The sequence below is a fragment of the Cherax quadricarinatus genome, chromosome 85 (assembly GCF_038502225.1).
Source record: "Cherax quadricarinatus isolate ZL_2023a chromosome 85, ASM3850222v1, whole genome shotgun sequence".
NCBI classification, from domain to species: Eukaryota; Metazoa; Arthropoda; class Malacostraca; order Decapoda; family Parastacidae; genus Cherax; species Cherax quadricarinatus.
The window spans coordinates 10,865,499-10,883,504 of NC_091376.1; the positions used below are offsets into that span (position 1 = coordinate 10,865,499).

The 18,006-nt window shown below is 44.4% G+C and overlaps 1 protein-coding gene across 1 annotated transcript in view; it reads left to right on the forward strand.

Moving 5' to 3' along the window:
- Nucleotides 1-3,550: 3,550 nt before the first annotated feature.
- LOC128703286 (uncharacterized) overlaps nt 3,551-18,006 on the forward strand; it is a gene marked incomplete in the record, with an annotated part of 161,142 nt that continues 146,686 nt past the window's right edge. The window contains 3 exon segments of the mRNA XM_070103523.1: nt 3,551-3,708; nt 6,310-6,452; nt 10,069-10,234. Of these exon segments, the coding sequence (XP_069959624.1) occupies nt 3,645-3,708; nt 6,310-6,452; nt 10,069-10,234 (373 nt within the window).

The following is an 18,006-nucleotide window of genomic DNA, read 5'->3' on the forward strand; positions in this document are numbered from 1 at the left end:
GCCTAGATATGAGAGAATGGGTCTGTGTGGTGAGTGTGCACAGTATGAAAAAGTCCTGCCCCACGCATTGCATGATGGGAAAAGCAAAACTCTGAATTTGTGTTTGGTTTAAAATAGAAGCTTTGAGGTGTTTTCTAGGATGGCTTTCATGGTTTTATTGGCTATTCCTTAGAATCATTTGCTAGAAGATATACTACTGAAATAGAGATGATTTTGGTTGGCTTCAGGATCAAAAGTAGCTGGAAATTGGGCTCAAAGTAGCAGAAATATTAGATTTTTTGCCAATTTTCTTGTGGAAGGGAAAAAGCCCCCTACAGCCCCCTACAGCCCCCATAAACCATGACCAATCACTCTTTATTATCCCTGAAATAGTATATTTTCCATTTCTCTATGATTAAGAATTCAGAAATGGAAGGCAAGTGTAATATAAGAGAGGCCTGAACAGAGGAAATGTTCTAGTGCCAAGAATATATCTACATTCTTTATTTTGCACCTTAGTTTTAAATTAGTATTTTTTTAAATTTGCACTTTTTAGTGCAGTTATAATAGTTGAATGGGTGATTTCTTATGCTCAGTCAATACAGTGAAAGGCACTAGTGAAATAATTAAGAATTTGATTAAATAGAGCAATTGAATTGACTTAAAATAGGACAGTTTTGAAATCTCCGATGTGTAAATTGTATCCAGGCTGCTAACTTTGCACCTAAGTACTTCTCCAAGTTTTCCATCAAATTTTATACTTTTGGTGTCATTACCTTCAGAAAAAGATTCTCTTTCATTTCAAAAGACCATTATTTTATTAAAAAAAGTGGACACTGGGAGTGTATTAAATTTGGGGTCTGGACAGTAAAAGGGTTAATTAATACTGAATATGGAGGGCGTATAAATCTGTAGTGGAAGTTAGACTGGGTAGGGGCCGTCTTAGGAAAGGTTGGAGGGAGGGGGTAAAGGAGGTTTTGTGTACAAGGGGCTTAGACTTACAGCAAGCGTGCATGAGCATGCTAGATAGGAGCAAGTGGAGGTATCTGGTTATGACTTGACATGCCATTTCCCTGAAGGGTTAGCTGGACTTAGAGTCCTGGAGGTGGAAATACAGTGCCTGCACTCTGAAGGAGGGGCATAGATATGTTGCAATTTTGGCACTCCTCTGGTAAGAGATACGATAAAGCTCATGGAGCAGGGAGAGAGTAGATCTAGTAGCCACCAGGGAAGAGGAGGGCCTGTAGACAGTATGTCTACCCACCTGTTTCACATACCTCCCACTAGAGAGAATTGCTGGCCTAAGGCCTAGTTTCTAAAGTTCCCACCAGATGGCAGGCACCAAGTTAGACCCACACTGACTGGCATCTTCTGCGACCACCTGACCTTGAAGCAACACCTATCTTTAGGACTTGGCTCCCTGGTTACCCTCCCTCATGACTGCCTGTGAACCCATTCGAAGAATAAACATACTCTAGTCAATGGTGTTTGTGTAACCTCCAAGCTATCCTGCTACCTATCCACGTTACCATTCTATGAGAAGATATATTATTACAGTGGTGGCAGCACTGGGGTATTTTAGATATATTATCACAGGGCCAGGAGCTGTGATTCGACCACTGCAACCACAAATACATGAGTACAGTGATGGAGCGAGTGATGGTGAGTGTGCTTCTCCTTTTTTAGGTCATGATGCCTCAGTGGGAAATGGCTAGCCAGGATTCGATCCTGCGTCACCATGCCCAGCCTATGAGAACAGGACAATGTATGTGTCCCTCTGTCCACTGGACCAACAATCCTCGAACACCAGGTACCCAGTGGAACTGAGCGTGTTTTCCCTGATATGAGAACTTCAAAGGGATCCGGACAGGCTGCAGGCTGGTCCAGAAACTGGCTCCTGGAGTTCAACCCCACCAAGTGCAAAGTCATGAAGAGCAGGGAAGGACAAAGGCTGCAGAGTACAGTCTAGGGGGCCAAAGACTACAAACCTCACTCAAGGAAAAAGATCTTGGGGTTAGTACAGTACCAAGCACATCTGAGGTACACATCAACCAAATAACTGCTGCAGCATATGGGTGACTAGTGAACCTAAGACAAGCATTCTGACATCTCATGCAAGAAAGGTATAAAATACCGACAAGATGAAAGTTAAGACACATGTACAACATCTGGTTATCTTTATTGTAGACGTTTCGTCATCCAGTGGCTTTATCAATACAGATTCTAGGACATAATAAGAAGACAATAGAACTATATACAAAAGATGAGGTAATCAGTCCCTCAGCCTTGGAGGTGGTAGCACCGTGGTGGTAGAGATTCTGAAGCAAAGGAAAGGAGGCCGGCGTTTATATAGGCGTCAGTGGATAGGGACGTGTAGCAGACACGGGCATAGTCACTGGATAGGACCTACTTCCACTGGGGAATCCCGCCTACCAGTGACTATGCCCGTCTGCTACACGTCCCCAATGTTTTCACCCTTGCCTGAGATTGAACCCGGGACACTCAGTGTGTGAGACGAGTGCATTGCCAATCGATGACGTTAACACATATCACAGTAATGACCAGTGTAAAATATTTTATCTATGGAAATACCATTAATCACTATAAAGCTCCTTATAACCATGTGAAAAATTACCAGAGTTAAAAATATTACTTGAACAAAAATATCTTAATACTTTTCTATCTCTCTCTCTCGTTCTCTCTCGATATAAAACGAAAGCCTGTAATTGTTTTACATGATGGTAGGATTGCTGGTGTCTTTTGTCTGTCTCATAAACATGCAAGAGTTCAGGTACGTCTTGCTACTTCTACTTACACTTAGGTCACACTACACATACATGTACAAGCATATATATACACACCCCTCTGGGTTTTCTTCTATTTTGTTTCTAGTTCTTGTTCTTGTTTATTTCCTCTTATCTCCATGGGGAAGTGGAACAGAATTCTTCCTCCGTAAGCCATGCGTGTTGTAAGAGGCAACTAAAATGCCGGGAGCAAGGGGCTAGTAACCCCTTCTCCTGTATATATTACTAAATGTAAATGGAGAAACTTTCGTTTTTCCTTTTGGGCCACCCCGCCTCGGTGGGATACGGCCGGTGTGTTGAAAGATATATATATATATATATATATATATATATATATATATATATATATATATATATATATATATATATATATATATATATATATATATATATATATATATATATATATATATATATATATATATATATATATATATATATATATATATATATATATATATATATATATATATATTATGATAACACCTGGTGGGAAAGATGCCATCTGAATGAGGTATAAGATACGTATTTTGTTTTCACATTGCTTGTGACGCATGCGTCTGGATAAGATGGTTTGCGTTAGTATTTGACGTCAAGGGGGAGAGGACAACCACAGCCCGAGAGGAGCAGCTCAACCGTGCGGCAAGGCGTGTTGTATGGTATATAAAAAAATGAAGGTTCGGCTAACTGGTTCCTATCACAGGGTGGGAAGCATGCCACCTGAACAAGCCAAAGATATATTATCTTTCAAACACTTGTGCTGCACTTGTCTGAAACATCAGAAAATGTCTTTTGTGGGCTATCAGATGGAAGATATATAAGAGGTTGTGTGGTTCACCTCCAGTGTCCTCTACAGCAGACATGACTGGTGTCCTGGTGAAGACCTGCCTGCTGGGAGCCCTGGCCCTCACACTCCTACACTCAGGTACTTTTATATACTTTATATAAAATATACTTTTGTATTTCTGATAAGAATAATTTTTTTACATTGTGGAATTTGCAAGCTAAAAACTGCTACCCTACCTCAGCACTTCTCAAAACGTATGCTTATTTTAGGCAGAGGTTCCCGGTATTTTAATATTACAGAGATGCTACGAGTTTGCACCTATAGCAGATAAGACTGTTGAGACAGTAGCTTTTAAGGAACTTATAATCTTTAGACATACTACTCCTATGTCCCTCGTAGCAGATGACAGACGTGAATTCTCTAATGGATTTTTTTTAAAAGTTGTTTGCTTTGTACGAGATCTTTAAATCAACCATCGTCCCTCACCATCCTGCCAGCAATGGCAGGATGGTGAACCCTTCTAAACTTTGACCAAATCCACGTACCCCAATCACTTAACGTTAATATGTTTACAACCAAACGCATCATGACTCAAGCCCATATTTCCTTCCTGATATGTACTCTCAAGGCTCCTTGTGCCCAGAATTCTTCGAACAGCTTTTGTCTGAATTATATTTGCAGTTCCCCATCAAACGATAAATCAGCATGTCAATTTCTTATTATTATTACTTTGACTATGTATATTAAATATGATTTCTGCCATTACGGAATTCTACTTACGCACCTTCAGGGGTCAAGTTACGTATGAACTACAGTTTGGTAATTCAATACCACCTTACCCACCAAAATGCCACCAACAAATAAGGTAACACAACTTGCCTACAGCCTCCACCTGCCCACGGCAGAAAGCTACGAGTCTCTTGCTTGTGAGCCAAAGGGACAATCACTGAACTACGATCAATGTCAATAAACTCTGATGGTCATATCCTGCTTAATTCTGTAGACCTGAAGGAATATTGCAAGGTAGTCTATATCATTAGATAAAAATAAATTTTATATATAATGAAACTGGGGAACATTCCTTCAAAGCAAAGTCGCAATGCATGCTACTGCGTCTTATATTCCTAGCCAGCTAAAGTATACCATATTTAACTTTAGTTAGTTTTATATCTTTATTATGCACCCCATACCTATCCCGTGGGCGGTAGTCAAAAGATTACAGAGGCACATACTGAGTCCAAGGACTGTGCCACAAAGTTTTGATAATTTAACTAGTTATCTAGTTAACTAGTTATAAGTGAACAGTATTTAGATAAGGCTAAAGAGGTCTTTGTGGCATTTATGGATTTGGAAAAGGCGTATGACAGGGTGGATAGGGGGGCAATGTGGCAGATGTTGCAAGTGTATGGTGTAGGAGGTAGGTTACTGAAAGCAGTGAAGAGTTTTTACGAGGATAGTGAGGCTCAAGTTAGAGTATGTAGGAAAGAGGGAAATTTTTTCCCAGTAAAAGTAGGCCTTAGACAAGGATGTGTGATGTCACCGTGGTTGTTTAATATATTTATAGATGGGGTTGTAAGAGAAGTAAATGCGAGGGTCTTGGCAAGAGGCGTGGAGTTAAAAGATAAAGAATCACACACAAAGTGGGAGTTGTCACAGCTGCTCTTTGCCGATGACACTGTGCTCTTGGGAGATTCTGAAGAGAAGTTGCAGAGATTGGTGGATGAATTTGGTAGGGTGTGCAAAAGAAGAAAATTAAAGGTGAATACAGGAAAGAGTAAGGTTATGAGGATAACAAAAAGATTAGGTGATGAAAGATTGAATATCAGATTGGAGGGAGAGAGTATGGAGGAGGTGAACGTATTCAGATATTTGGGAGTGGACGTGTCAGCGGATGGGTCTATGAAAGATGAGGTGAATCATAGAATTGATGAGGGAAAAAGAGTGAGTGGTGCACTTAGGAGTCTGTGGAGACAAAGAACTTTGTCCTTGGAGGCAAAGAGGGGAATGTATGAGAGTATAGTTTTACCAACGCTCTTATATGGGTGTGAAGCGTGGGTGATGAATGTTGCAGCGAGGAGAAGGCTGGAGGCAGTGGAGATGTCATGTCTGAGGGCAATGTGTGGTGTGAATATAATGCAGAGAATTCGTAGTTTGGAAGTTAGGAGGAGGTGCGGGATTACCAAAACTGTTGTCCAGAGGGCTGAGGAAGGGTTGTTGAGGTGGTTCGGACATGTAGAGAGAATGGAGCGAAACAGAATGACTTCAAGAGTGTATCAGTCTGTAGTGGAAGGAAGGCGGGGTAGGGGTCGGCCTAGGAAGGGTTGGAGGGAGGGGGTAAAGGAGGTTTTGTGTGCGAGGGGCTTGGACTTCCAGCAGGCATGCGTGAGCGTGTTTGATAGGAGTGAATGGAGACAAATGGTTTTTAATACTTGACGTGCTGTTGGAGTGTGAGCAAAGTAACATTTATGAAGGGATTCAGGGAAACCGGCAGGCCGGACTTGAGTCCTGGAGATGGGAAGTACAGTGCCTGCACTCTGAAGGAGGGGTGTTAATGTTGCAGTTTAAAAACTGTAGTGTAAAGCACCCTTCTGGCAAGACAGTGATGGAGTGAATGATGGTGAAAGTTTTTCTTTTTCGGGCCACCCTGCCTTGGTGGGAATCGGCCGGTGTGATAATAAAAAAAAATAAAATAAAATCTTATCTCTTACCTTTCGTAACACCATTTTGCTTAACGAGCAGGAGCGAAGGCGCAGTGCGACAATGTGGTAGTTAAGAACGAGTGGCAGGGCAACTACGAGGTCGACCTGACTACTGAGGCGCCTGTGGACATCGATGGCCTTACTGTGGAACTGTCATTCAGCCGACCTGTGGAATCCGTTGAAGTAAGTCCGAAATATCTCTGATCTGTGAGTTTTAGTTTAATATTTTTATTATGTACCCCATACCCATCCTGTGGGTGGTAGTCAAAAGATTACAGAGGTACAAAATTGATCCAGTGACTGGACCGGAAAGTTTTGATAGCTGAACAAATTACATGATTATATATGATCACATTCGTAATGAGTTATTATGCAGACATGAATTAGGTCACACATACGCAACACCGTCGCTGATGTTTCCTCGGCTTCCTTCATCGCTGTGGCCGGGGAAGTGACCCTGGATTCCGTGTTACTGGTGAAGGCTGAACAACCACGGTTTTCCATGCTGCCTTGACATGGCAGAGCCTCTCCTGGCAGTGCAGGTTCCAGGCATGATGCTTCTTGCCGCAGTTCGGATACCAACGTTCCGTAGCCTCACCTCTCTTCAGTTTACTCACGCATTCTTTGGTCGGGTGAGACCCGCTAAAGATGCCACATATTTCCTTAAACTTACATTGGGCGCTGAGGTGGTTATACCTCTGACACTTGAAGCACCTCCAAGGTTCTGGTTGTAAGTCCTAACCTGGTATTCTCCCCAGCAACCGAGATCCAATTGAGCTGGGAGTTATCATATGTGGGATCATGGCCCGTCTCATAGGTTCGTTGTATATCCGCTCTTTGGATTTTAGTCTGTTAGGACAAGTGATGATTCGAGGTCGTTCACCTTCTACAGTACCTGATAGGACTGTGTTTCAGGGAGTGAGAATAAATTTCCCTTTCAGATTTGGGGACACTGATATCTTAAAGCCATATTTCTTCTCGAAGTGAATTATAGCAGAATACAGAGTGTCGTAATGTCCTTTGCTTATCAACCTGAATTTGTTGCCTGCAGATAGGCTGGCTTGCGCGATCTGAGACAAGGTAACACTGTGTTTCCTCTTGAACTTCGAGGCTCCTGCTACCTGCCAACCTTATTTATCCAATATATCTGTGGTTGGGATGATCGTTTCTTGATACATTCCTATTTCACTGGCCCGACTGGTTTCGCTTATTTCGCTGCTTCAAGAGTCCAGGGAGTGGTCTCGTAGCTTCTTCGCTAGAACTGCTCCCCACGTTTCCAAATCCCAGTCCTCGCATGAGTCCTTGGAACATCGTAACCTCTTCCTTTCGGAATAAGCCATGTGCTTACATGTGTGGATGAGCCCAGAATCTTGCTGAGCTTCTGCTTGTGATGATCTTCAAGTCGTCGCCTTCGGACAATACAAGTTCATGTAGGTTTGCCAGGATGGGTCCCAGCTCGGGTCTTCTTTATGTAGTGACCCAGGGATGGCTCCCGAAGTGCTGGAGTACGTACAGGTGTTGTACCGTTTAGAGCCCTATGGCAGGGGTACGGTGAGCATTCATGTCAAATGGTGTACCGTTTACAGCCCAATGACAGGGGTAACCCTATGACAAGGGTACGGTGAGCCGTTTTTGTGTCAGGTGGAGTACCGCTTTTAACCCTATGGATGGGACAGCCCTATGGCGGGAGCAGCGCTATGACAAGGGCACGGTGACTTCCAATTGAGCCATTCTTGACACTCAGGCCGCAGCCCGAGTGCCAGAACGACTAAAGAGATTCTCTGGAGGTGTGAGGTGAAAGAGTAGGCCTACTGGCCTATGTTGTAGGTAGGTAGGTAGGTAGGTAGGTAGGTAGGTAGGTAGGTAGAGGTAGTAGCAGTAGCTGCAGTAGTAGTAGTAGTATGACAGAGCTTACTTATCATCATGACAAAGCTCCCGGAGAGCGAAACGTTGTCACAAAATGACACATTAGTTGCATATGTGATCTGTTGCTAACATGTTGTCGGTATATCTTTCACTGTTACTAGATACCTTAAACAGTATCAAGGAAGAGAAGAAAGTTATCGGAGAATGTGCTTTGCCAACTATTCAGCGAGTCTAATTCTTTAGTTCAAGAGGTCCTCACCAGTGTCAAGGAACCTCTCCTGAGATGGAGTCTGTAAACAATATTTGTGCAAGAAAGGTATAAAATACCGACAATATAAAAGTTAAGACACATGTGCAACATCTGGATATCTTTATTGTAGACGTTTCGCCATCCAGTGGCTTTATCAATACAGATTCTAGGACATAATAGGAAGACAGTAGAACTATATACAAAAGATGAGGTAATCAGTCCCTCAGCCTTGGAGTTAGTGTTCACAGCATCGTGGTGGAGGAGAATCTGCTCCACCACGATGCTGTGAACACTAACTCCAAGGCTGAGGGACTGATTACCTCATCTTTTGTATATAGTTCTACTGTCTTCCTATTATGTCCTAGAATCTGTATTGATAAAGCCACTGGATGGCGAAACGTCTACAATAAAGATATCCAGATGTTGCACATGTGTCTTAACTTTCAAACAATATTTGTCTTGTAAACAGTGTTTCCTTTTTAAATTTTTGTTGTTGTAACAATTTTAACTTCTCGAAATATTGTAGTATTAGTTGCTGAACAATTGATAAACACTGCCTGGTTGGCAACGCTCTCGCCTCACATACAGTGTCCGTGATTCGATCCTAAACACGGGTGAAAATGAGAGTAAGACACATGTGCAACATCTGGGTATCTTTATTGTAGACGTTTCGCCATCCAGTGGCTTTATCAATACAAATTCTAGGACATAACTTGAAGACATTAGAACTATGTACAGAAGATGAGGTAATCAGTCCCTCAACCTAGGAGTAGGTGCGAACAGCACCATAGTCGTGGAGATTCTGAAGCAGAAGAAAGAATCCTGGCGCTTATATAGTAACGTCAGGTGTAGCAGACGAGGGCATATTCACTGGTAGGCGGGATTCCCCAGTGGAAGTAGGTCCTTCCCAAAGAGATGGGTTAGTTGTAGTAGTAGATGGCGATAAAGCCACTGGATGGCGAAACGTCTACAATAAAGATACCCAGATGTTGCACATGTGTCTTACTCTCATCTTGTCGGTATTATATACCATTCGTACACAACGGGTGAAAATGCTGGGCGTGTTTCGTTATACCTGCTACCCCTGTTCGCCAGAAGTAAGTAGGTACCCGGGTGTTAAAGATTTAGATATTTATGCAACATATGAGAATATTAAGGAAACGTGTCGCCACACAGTGGCTTCATCAGTCCAATACAAGGCAGAAAGGGTGAGGAGATTAGGAGCTTGAGGTAATCAGTCCCTCAGCCTTTCTGCAAGAGTGATGGACTGAACACATCGATTCCAGGCTGAGGGACTGATTCCCTCAAGCTCCTAATCTCCTCACCCTTTCTGCCTTGTATTGGACTGATGAAGCCACTGTGTGGCGACACGTTTCCGTAATAAAGATTCCCATATGTTGCATAAGTGTCTCAATCTTCAACTTGACGGTTTTGAAAACCAGTTATCACACCTGGGTGTTAGTGGACAGTCTTCGATGACACACTGACTTTCTTGGGTTGTCCTGCGTAGCTATCCCTCCCCCGGGTTATCCTGAGTGGCTAACAGTATCCCGGGGTAAAACTCCTAACAAATCTTATCTCCATGCAAAGCATTTCCTCAATATAGGCTCCCATTTTGCTATAGTATTTTTATCGTCGGTTTTATAACATACTTCCTGCTGATCAGTTATTTCTTGTGTGTAGTTCTACGCGGGAACAGCCACCAAGATTGATGACACACACTACATCCTGAACGACCCTAGTGCCACTGCCAGTGCTGGAGAGGAACTTGTTGTTACCTTCCATGTGTCGTACACCAGCTTTATGCCTCTCGTTGTTACTGAGACCATCAACGATGTGGAGATTTGTGGTAAGTGTCCCCCCTCTCTCTCTCTCTTTTAGGGAAATGGGACAAGCTAAACCAAAAGGTAAATGGACTGTAAATGGTAACTTAGCTTGAATGACAGCTCTCGTCTTCGCAGCCGTCTCCAAAAACGTGTATTGAGAAGTTGTCAGCCCCCGTCCCTAGGGCTGTGTGAAAGAAGGGTAAGTTATTACAAATAATTGTCCCTGAGGAGCATATTTCAGCATATCTCAGAAACTGAGTGCTAAAGTTACCTACTTGTTTGGTCTCGATGGCCCTCGGGTAACTGGGTGTATAGTAAGGCTGGACAGGTCATACCTTAGTTCTCAACTGCGCAGTCATTTGAACTACACTATGCCTGAGCAGACTTACCTAGGTATATGTATCGGATCCTTAATTGTTACCCGGGTATCCACTGTCTTGATTGAAGAATAGTGTCTTTTGAGGAATGTCACACTTACTCCACTCGTCTGGAAAGTAGTAACACTCACACTGTCACTATTGTTTTCCAGTACTTGTCTTTTATTCACAGTAATGTCACTAAAGAAGCCGCGCACACTTCTTTGTATTTCTACTGTTATTATGGAGATTATCAGAGGTCGAGGGTACACTGTTAGTTCCTTTGTTAAGACCAATGCATGGGTAACACGTTCCTCGTCTCGTGGTTATTGCAGTCTGAGCTATGGTTTCATGCATGGAAGGAGCGTGCATCATTGCATAGCCACCTTTCTCACCCTGCACACTGACAGCTCCTACACTACCTTCCTTGACCTTAAATCCGCTTTCGATGTAGCCAACCGACATGTAATAATTAGTGAACTTGCCAGAATGGATGTTGGAGGATGGCTTCTCCGCTGGATTAAAGGCTACCTGTCCAACAGAAAATCGTCTGTGTTGTTCCAGGGACATAGAAGTGTAACTAAAGACTTTGAATTAGGAACCCCACAGGGAGGTGTGCTCAGTCCCACACTGTTCAATATTCTAATTAATGCATTACTTAATGCTATGCCTAGTCAGCCCCATAATTATGTGATTAGTTTTGCTGATGATATAATGATTCACACCACCGGATTCTCCAACACCCAAAACATTCTTAATCATGTACTAGCCTCGTGTCAGGACCTGGGGTTGATAATCTCTACTGATAAAACAAAGATACTCAATAGGCGTCCTCCTCGACAGAGAAGCACAGTTCGTCAGATCCAATTGCATGATGGGTCTCTTCTAGAATATGTAAGCAGATACAGGTATCTAGGCTTTGAGGTTCCACTACTTGGACCTGTTGTAACAAGACTTTGTCGCCAATACAAAGAACGACTAAGAGCACTTAGAGTTGTGGCAGGGCTTCACCCCAGGTATGGTGCTAATGTTAAAATTGTGAAAATGATGTATCTTGCTTATATTAGATCATTGGTTGATTATGCTGCGCCACTACTTGCTCTTGTGTCTGACTGGAAGCTTGGAGGGCTGGAAAAACTGCAGAACGAAGCAATGAGGATCATCCTAGGATGCCCTCGTACTGCCAAAATTTTAAATATGCAAAAATAACTTGATATTCCAAGCATCAGAGATCGTGTTACTGAAAGAAATATCCTAATTGGGGTTAATATGCTCAGGCAAGCTCATTCAAACCCCTGCACAGAAGCCCTCCAAACTTTCCTCAGCACTGGTGAACACTCCTCCAGATGGATCGAAAAGACTGGAACCGACCTCCGCATGAATCAGATACATGATCTATGTCAAGTAAGGCAACAGCGGCACTTCTCCGCTCCATGGAATATTACCCCATTCCAAACTACCATTCCTCCATTTCCCCCCAAACTACTTCTTAAATCACAACCAAAACTTCGCCTTGAAGCCAAACATGAGGCCTTAAGCTGTATTGATAACTTAGTCACACAGCACACACTCTCGCAAATTATTTACGTTGATGGTTCTGTTCACCAATCCTCTGGTGCAGCTGGTAGCGCTGCTGTTGTCGTACAGAGTGATGGCTCTCTTAAAGAAATTGGAGCACGCATCAATAATTGGGCCTCTACCCTTCAGACAGAACTGTTTGCCATACTCCTTGCACTGAAATGCATCTATGTATCAAAGATTGACAGTTTAATTGTAACTGATTCTCTGTCATCCATAAATGCTCTCAACTCATTAAGCATAAATTGTGGCATGCTTGTGTCAGAAGCCAGACACAGGTATGGTAGGATTGTGGACAGTGGAGTCAGAGTGCACATGCTGTGGATTCCATCTCACATTGGTCTTCAGATGCATGATAGAACTGATAAATTGGCTAAGCTGTATGCTTTCAAAGAGGGAGTAGATTACAATCTTGGCTTGTCAGGTAGTAGTCTGAGAACAATAATACGAAAAGAACTTCAACTGAATTTTATGGACTTAAGGCTCAGGGAGATTGACACCAGTGAGTCCATCTATCATTATTCTATCATGCAGGAGGAGCCACATGTCTATGGTGCATCCAACAAAATAAGCAGACTCTTGGATGTCACTACCGCCCGGCTCCGGCTGGGTTACAAGTATCTTTGGCAGGTTAAATCACAACCACCAGATGTAGACCAAACGAAATGTAAACTTTGCCAGATGGATTATTGTCACACCGTGCGTCATTATGTACTGGAGTGCGATAAAATTAATGAATTTAGAAACAACTCACTCAGAAGTGTTCAAGAAATGGCTAAGTATTTTATCCACAGTGGTATATTACAGACCATTCTGGAGAAATACCCTGACTTTGCTAGCTGTAAATAAAGCATTACCACATATGTGTGTGTGTGTGTGTGTGTGTGTGTGTGTGTGTGTGTGTGTGTGTGTGTGTGTGTGTGTACTCACCTATTTGTACTCACCTATTTGTGGTTGCAGGGGTCGAGTCCTAGCTCCTGGCCCCGCCTCTTCACCGGTTGCTACTAGGCCCTCTCTCTGTCCGCTCCATGAGCTTTATCAAACCTCGTCTTAAAACTGTGTATGGTTCCTGCCTCCACTACGTCATTTTCTAGGCTATTCCACTGCCTTACAACTCTATGTGTGTGTGTGTGTGTGTGTGTGTGTGTGTGTGTGTGTGTGTGTGTGTGTGTGTGTGTGTGTGTGTGTGTGTGTGTGTGTGTGTGTGTGTGTGTGTGTGTGTGTATGAGTGTGTGTGTGTGTGTGTGTGTGTGTGTGTGTGTGTGTGTGTGTGTGTGTGTGTGTGTGTGTGTGTGTGTGTGTGTGTGTGTGTGTGAGTATGAGTGTGTGTGTGTGTACTCACCTAGTTGTACTCACCTAGTTGTACTCACCTAGTTGAGGTTGCGGGGGTCGAGTCCGAGCTCCTGGCCCCGCCTCTTCACTGATCGCTACTAGGTCACTCTCCCTGAGCCGTGAGCTTTATCATACCTCTGCTTAAAGCTATGTATGGATCCTGCCTCCACTACATCGCTTCCCAAACTATTCCACTTACTGACTACTCTGTGGCTGAAGAAATACTTCCTAATATCCCTGTGATTCATCTGTGTCTTCAGCTTCCAACTGTGCCCCCTTGTTACTGTGTCCAATCTCTGGAACATCCTGTCTTTGTCCACCTTGTCAATTCCTCTCAGTATTTTGTATGTCGTTATCATGTCCCCCCTATCTCTCCTGTCCTCCAGTGTCGTCAGGTTGATTTCCCTTAACCTCTCCTCGTAGGACATACCTCTTAGCTCTGGGACTAGTCTTGTTGCAAACCTTTGCACTTTCTCTAGTTTCTTCACGTGCTTGGCTAGGTGTGGGTTCCAAACTGGTGCCGCATACTCCAATATGGGCCTAACGTACACGGTGTACAGGGTCCTGAATGATTCCTTATTAAGATGTCGGAATGCTGTTCTGAGGTTTGCTAGGCGCCCATATGCTGCAGCAGTTATTTGGTTGATGTGCGCTTCAGGAGATGTGCCTGGTGTTATACTCACCCCAAGATCTTTTTCCTTGAGTGAGGTTTGTAGTCTCTGACCCCCTAGACTGTACTCCGTCTGCGGCCTTCTTTGCCCTTCCCCAATCTTCATGACTTTGCACTTGGTGGGATTGAACTCCAGGAGCCAATTGCTGGACCAGGTCTGCAGCCTGTCCAGATCCCTTTGTAGTTCTGCCTGGTCTTCGATCGAGTGAATTCTTCTCATCAACTTCACGTCATCTGCAAACAGGGACACCTCAGAGTCTATTCCTTCCGTCATGTCGTTCACAAATACCAGAAACAGCACTGGTCCTAGGACTGACCCCTGCGGGACCCCGCTGGTCACAGGTGCCCACTCTGACACCTCGCCACGTACCATGACTCGCTGCTGTCTTCCTGACAAGTATTCCCTGATCCATTGTAGTGCCTTCCCTGTTATCCCTGCTTGGTCCTCCAGTTTTTGCACCAATCTCTTGTGTGGAACTGTGTCAAACGCCTTCTTGCAGTCCAAGAAAATGCAATCCACCCACCCCTCTCTCTCTTGTCTTACTGCTGTCACCATGTCATAGAACTCCAGTAGGTTTGTGACACAGGATTTCCCGTCCCTGAAACCATGTTGGCTGCTGTTGATGAGATCGTTCCTTTCTAGGTGTTCCACCACTCTTCTCCTGATAATCTTCTCCATGATTTTGCATACTATACATGTCAGTGACACTGGTCTGTAGTTTAATGCTTCATGTCTGTCTCCTTTTTTAAAGATTGGGACTACATTTGCTGTCTTCCATGCCTCAGGCAATCTCCCTGTTTCGATAGATGTATTGAATATTGTTGTTAGGGGTACACATAGTGCCTCTGCTCCCTCTCTCAATACCCATGGGGAGATGTTATCTGGCCCCATTGCCTTTGAGGTATCTAGCTCACTCAGAAGCCTCTTCACTTCTTCCTCGGTTGTGTGCACTGTGTCCAGCACTTGGTGGTGTGCCCCACCTCTCCGTCTTTCTGGAGTCCCTTCTGTCTCCTCTGTGAACACTTCTTTGAATCTCTTGTTGAGTTCTTCACATACTTCACGGTCATTTCTTGTTGTCTCTTCTCCTTCCTTCCTTAGCCTGATTACCTGGTCCTTGACTGTTGTTTTCCTCCTGATGTGGCTGTACAACAGTTTCGGGTCAGATTTGGCTTTCGCTGCTATGTCATTTTCATATTGTCTTTGGGCCTCCCTTCTTATCTATGCATATTCGTTTCTGGCTCTACGACTGTTCTCCTTATTCTCCTGGGTCCTTTGCCTTCTATATTTCTTCCATTCCCTAGCACACTTGGTTTTTGCCTCCCTGCACCTTTGGGTAAACCATGGGCTCATCCTGGCTTTTTCATTATTCCTGTTACCCTTGGGTACAAACCTCTCCTCAGCCTCCTTGCATTTTGTTGCTACATATTCCATCATCTCATTAACTGGCTTCCCTGCCAGTTCTCTGTCCCACTGAACCCCGTTCAGGTAGTTCCTCATTCCTGTGTAGTCCCCTTTCTTGTAGTTTGGCTTCATTCGTCCTGGCCTTCCTGCTTCTCCCTCCACTTGTAGCTCTACTGTGTATTCGAAGCTTAAAACCACATGGTCACTGGCCCCAAGGGGTCTTTCATATGTGATGTCCTCGATATCTGCACTACTCAAGGTGAATACTAAGTCCAGCCTTGCTGGTTCATCCTCTCCTCTCTCTCTTGTAGTGTCCCTTACGTGTTGGCACATGAAGTTTTCCAGTACCACCTCCATCATCTTAGCCCTCCATGTATCTTGGCCCCCATGCGGGTCCAAGTTCTCCCAATCGATCTCCTTGTGGTTAAAGTCACCCATGATCAGAAGCTTTGCCCTGCATGCATGAGCTCTTCTGGCCACTCTAGCCAGTGTGTCAACCATCGCTCTATTGCTCTCGTCGTACTCTTGCCTTGGCCTCCTGCTGTTCTGTGGTGGGTTATACATCACTGCTATTACCACCTTGGGACCTCCAGAGTGAAGTGTTCCCGCTATGTAATCACTTTCTTCTCCGCTGTCTCCTCTCTCCAGCTCATCAAAATTCCAGCGATTTTTGATCAGCAATGCCACTCCTCCACCCCCCCTGTTCCCTCTGTCTTTCCTCAGGATTTGGTATCCCATTGGAAAGATGGCATCTGTTATCATACCTGTAAGCTTGGTTTCTGTGAGAGCTATGATGTCTGGTGATGCTTCTTTGACTCTTTCATGCCACTCCTCCCACTTATTTGTTATTCCATCAGCGTTTGTGTACCATACCTTCAGTTTCCTTTCCAACACTGTGGGTTGGGGGGCCTGTGAGGGTGGGAGACCTGGTGGCATACTGTGGGATTCTATAGCTCGGTGTTGGGTGGAGGCTGTGGGTATGGATTGTAGTGTGTGTTGGGATGGTGTGATAGGTTGTATGGTTCTGAGAATAGTTGTGTGTGTGCTTGCCCTTGCTGTTCTGTTCTGCTCTGACTGACCTCTGCTGGTTCCATCCTTGTCTCTTTTCCTAGCTCCTTTCGCTTTTTTGTCCTCTCCCTCAGCTGCTGTCATTCTGATTTTGTTCTGTCTCTGTCTAGGAACACCCTCTTGTACTCTTCCGAGTATTTCAATCGTGGTTTCTCTTGGAGGATCCTGTTCCGCACTGTTTCCGTCCTGAGAATCAGCTTGATTGGTTGGTTTCTCCCCTTCGAGTACCCCCCTATTCTCTGAAAATTTACAGTCTCGTCCATCTCTTCACCTATTTCCGTGATGATTTTCTCAATCTCCTTTCTTTCTTCCTGCTGCCTTTCAGTGTGTGTCCTTTCCTCTCTCTCCTGAAGCCCATGGATAAACACTGATTTTGCCCTTTCTTCCTCCCATTGCCTCACCCTCTGTGACTCTGGATCCTGCCTGTATGTGGTCAGTTTCTCCCTTGATTTTTCCAGTGGCTCTTGATAGCCTGGTTGTGCCTCAGCATTCGACCTATCACCCTCTCCATCTGCAACCAGCTGTTCTTCCCCTTCACTCCTTGGTCCTCCTTGGCAGGCTGATATGACCTTAGCATAATTCATAATTCCTTCCTTCCTGTTCGGCCTCGCAGCTTCATATGCTGTATCTTCTCTGGTCACTGCCCCTGTAACTCGCTTCAGCCTATTTATCTCAACTTCTAGGACCCTTATCTTGGCTACTGCAGTTTCGACTTGTGCCTCCCAATTCTTTGTCTCCTTCTCCAACCTCTTTTCCAATTTCACAGAGAGCTCTTTCTCCATTTTTTCAGAGAGCTCTCCTAATTTTCTCTCCCACTCTTGTTCCATCCTTTCCCACTGCTCCTCCATCCACTCCTCCCTACCATAACCATTCTCATCTGATCCTTGGTTCCTGCGAGTCCCCACCATTTTTTTTTTTGTGAGAGAAGAGAGAAGGGAAAGGTAGAAGGAGAGAGAGAGGGGAAGAGTGAGAAGGGAAAGGGGGAGAGTGAGTGTGAGAGGGGGAAAGAGAGAGAAGGGAAGGGAAGGAAAGGGGGAGAGTGAGAAGGGAAAAATGGAGAAGAGATGGAGAGAGAAAGAGAGCGAGAGAGAGAGCGAGAGAGAGAGAGAGAGAGAGAGAGAGAGAGAGAGAGAGAGAGAGAGAGAGAGAGAGAGAGAGAGAAGGGAAGGTAGAGAGAGGGGGATAGTGAGAAGGAAAAAGGGGAAGAGAGTGAGAGTGAGAGAGAGGGGGAGAGTGAGGGGAAGGGTAGGAGAGGGGGAGAGTTAGAAGGGAAAATGGGGAAGAGAGAGAGTAAGAGAGAGAGAGGGAGAGAGAGGGAGAGAGGGAGAGAGGGAGGGAGAGTGAGAGAGAGAGTGAAGGGAAGAGTAGGAGAGGGGGAGAGTTAGAAGG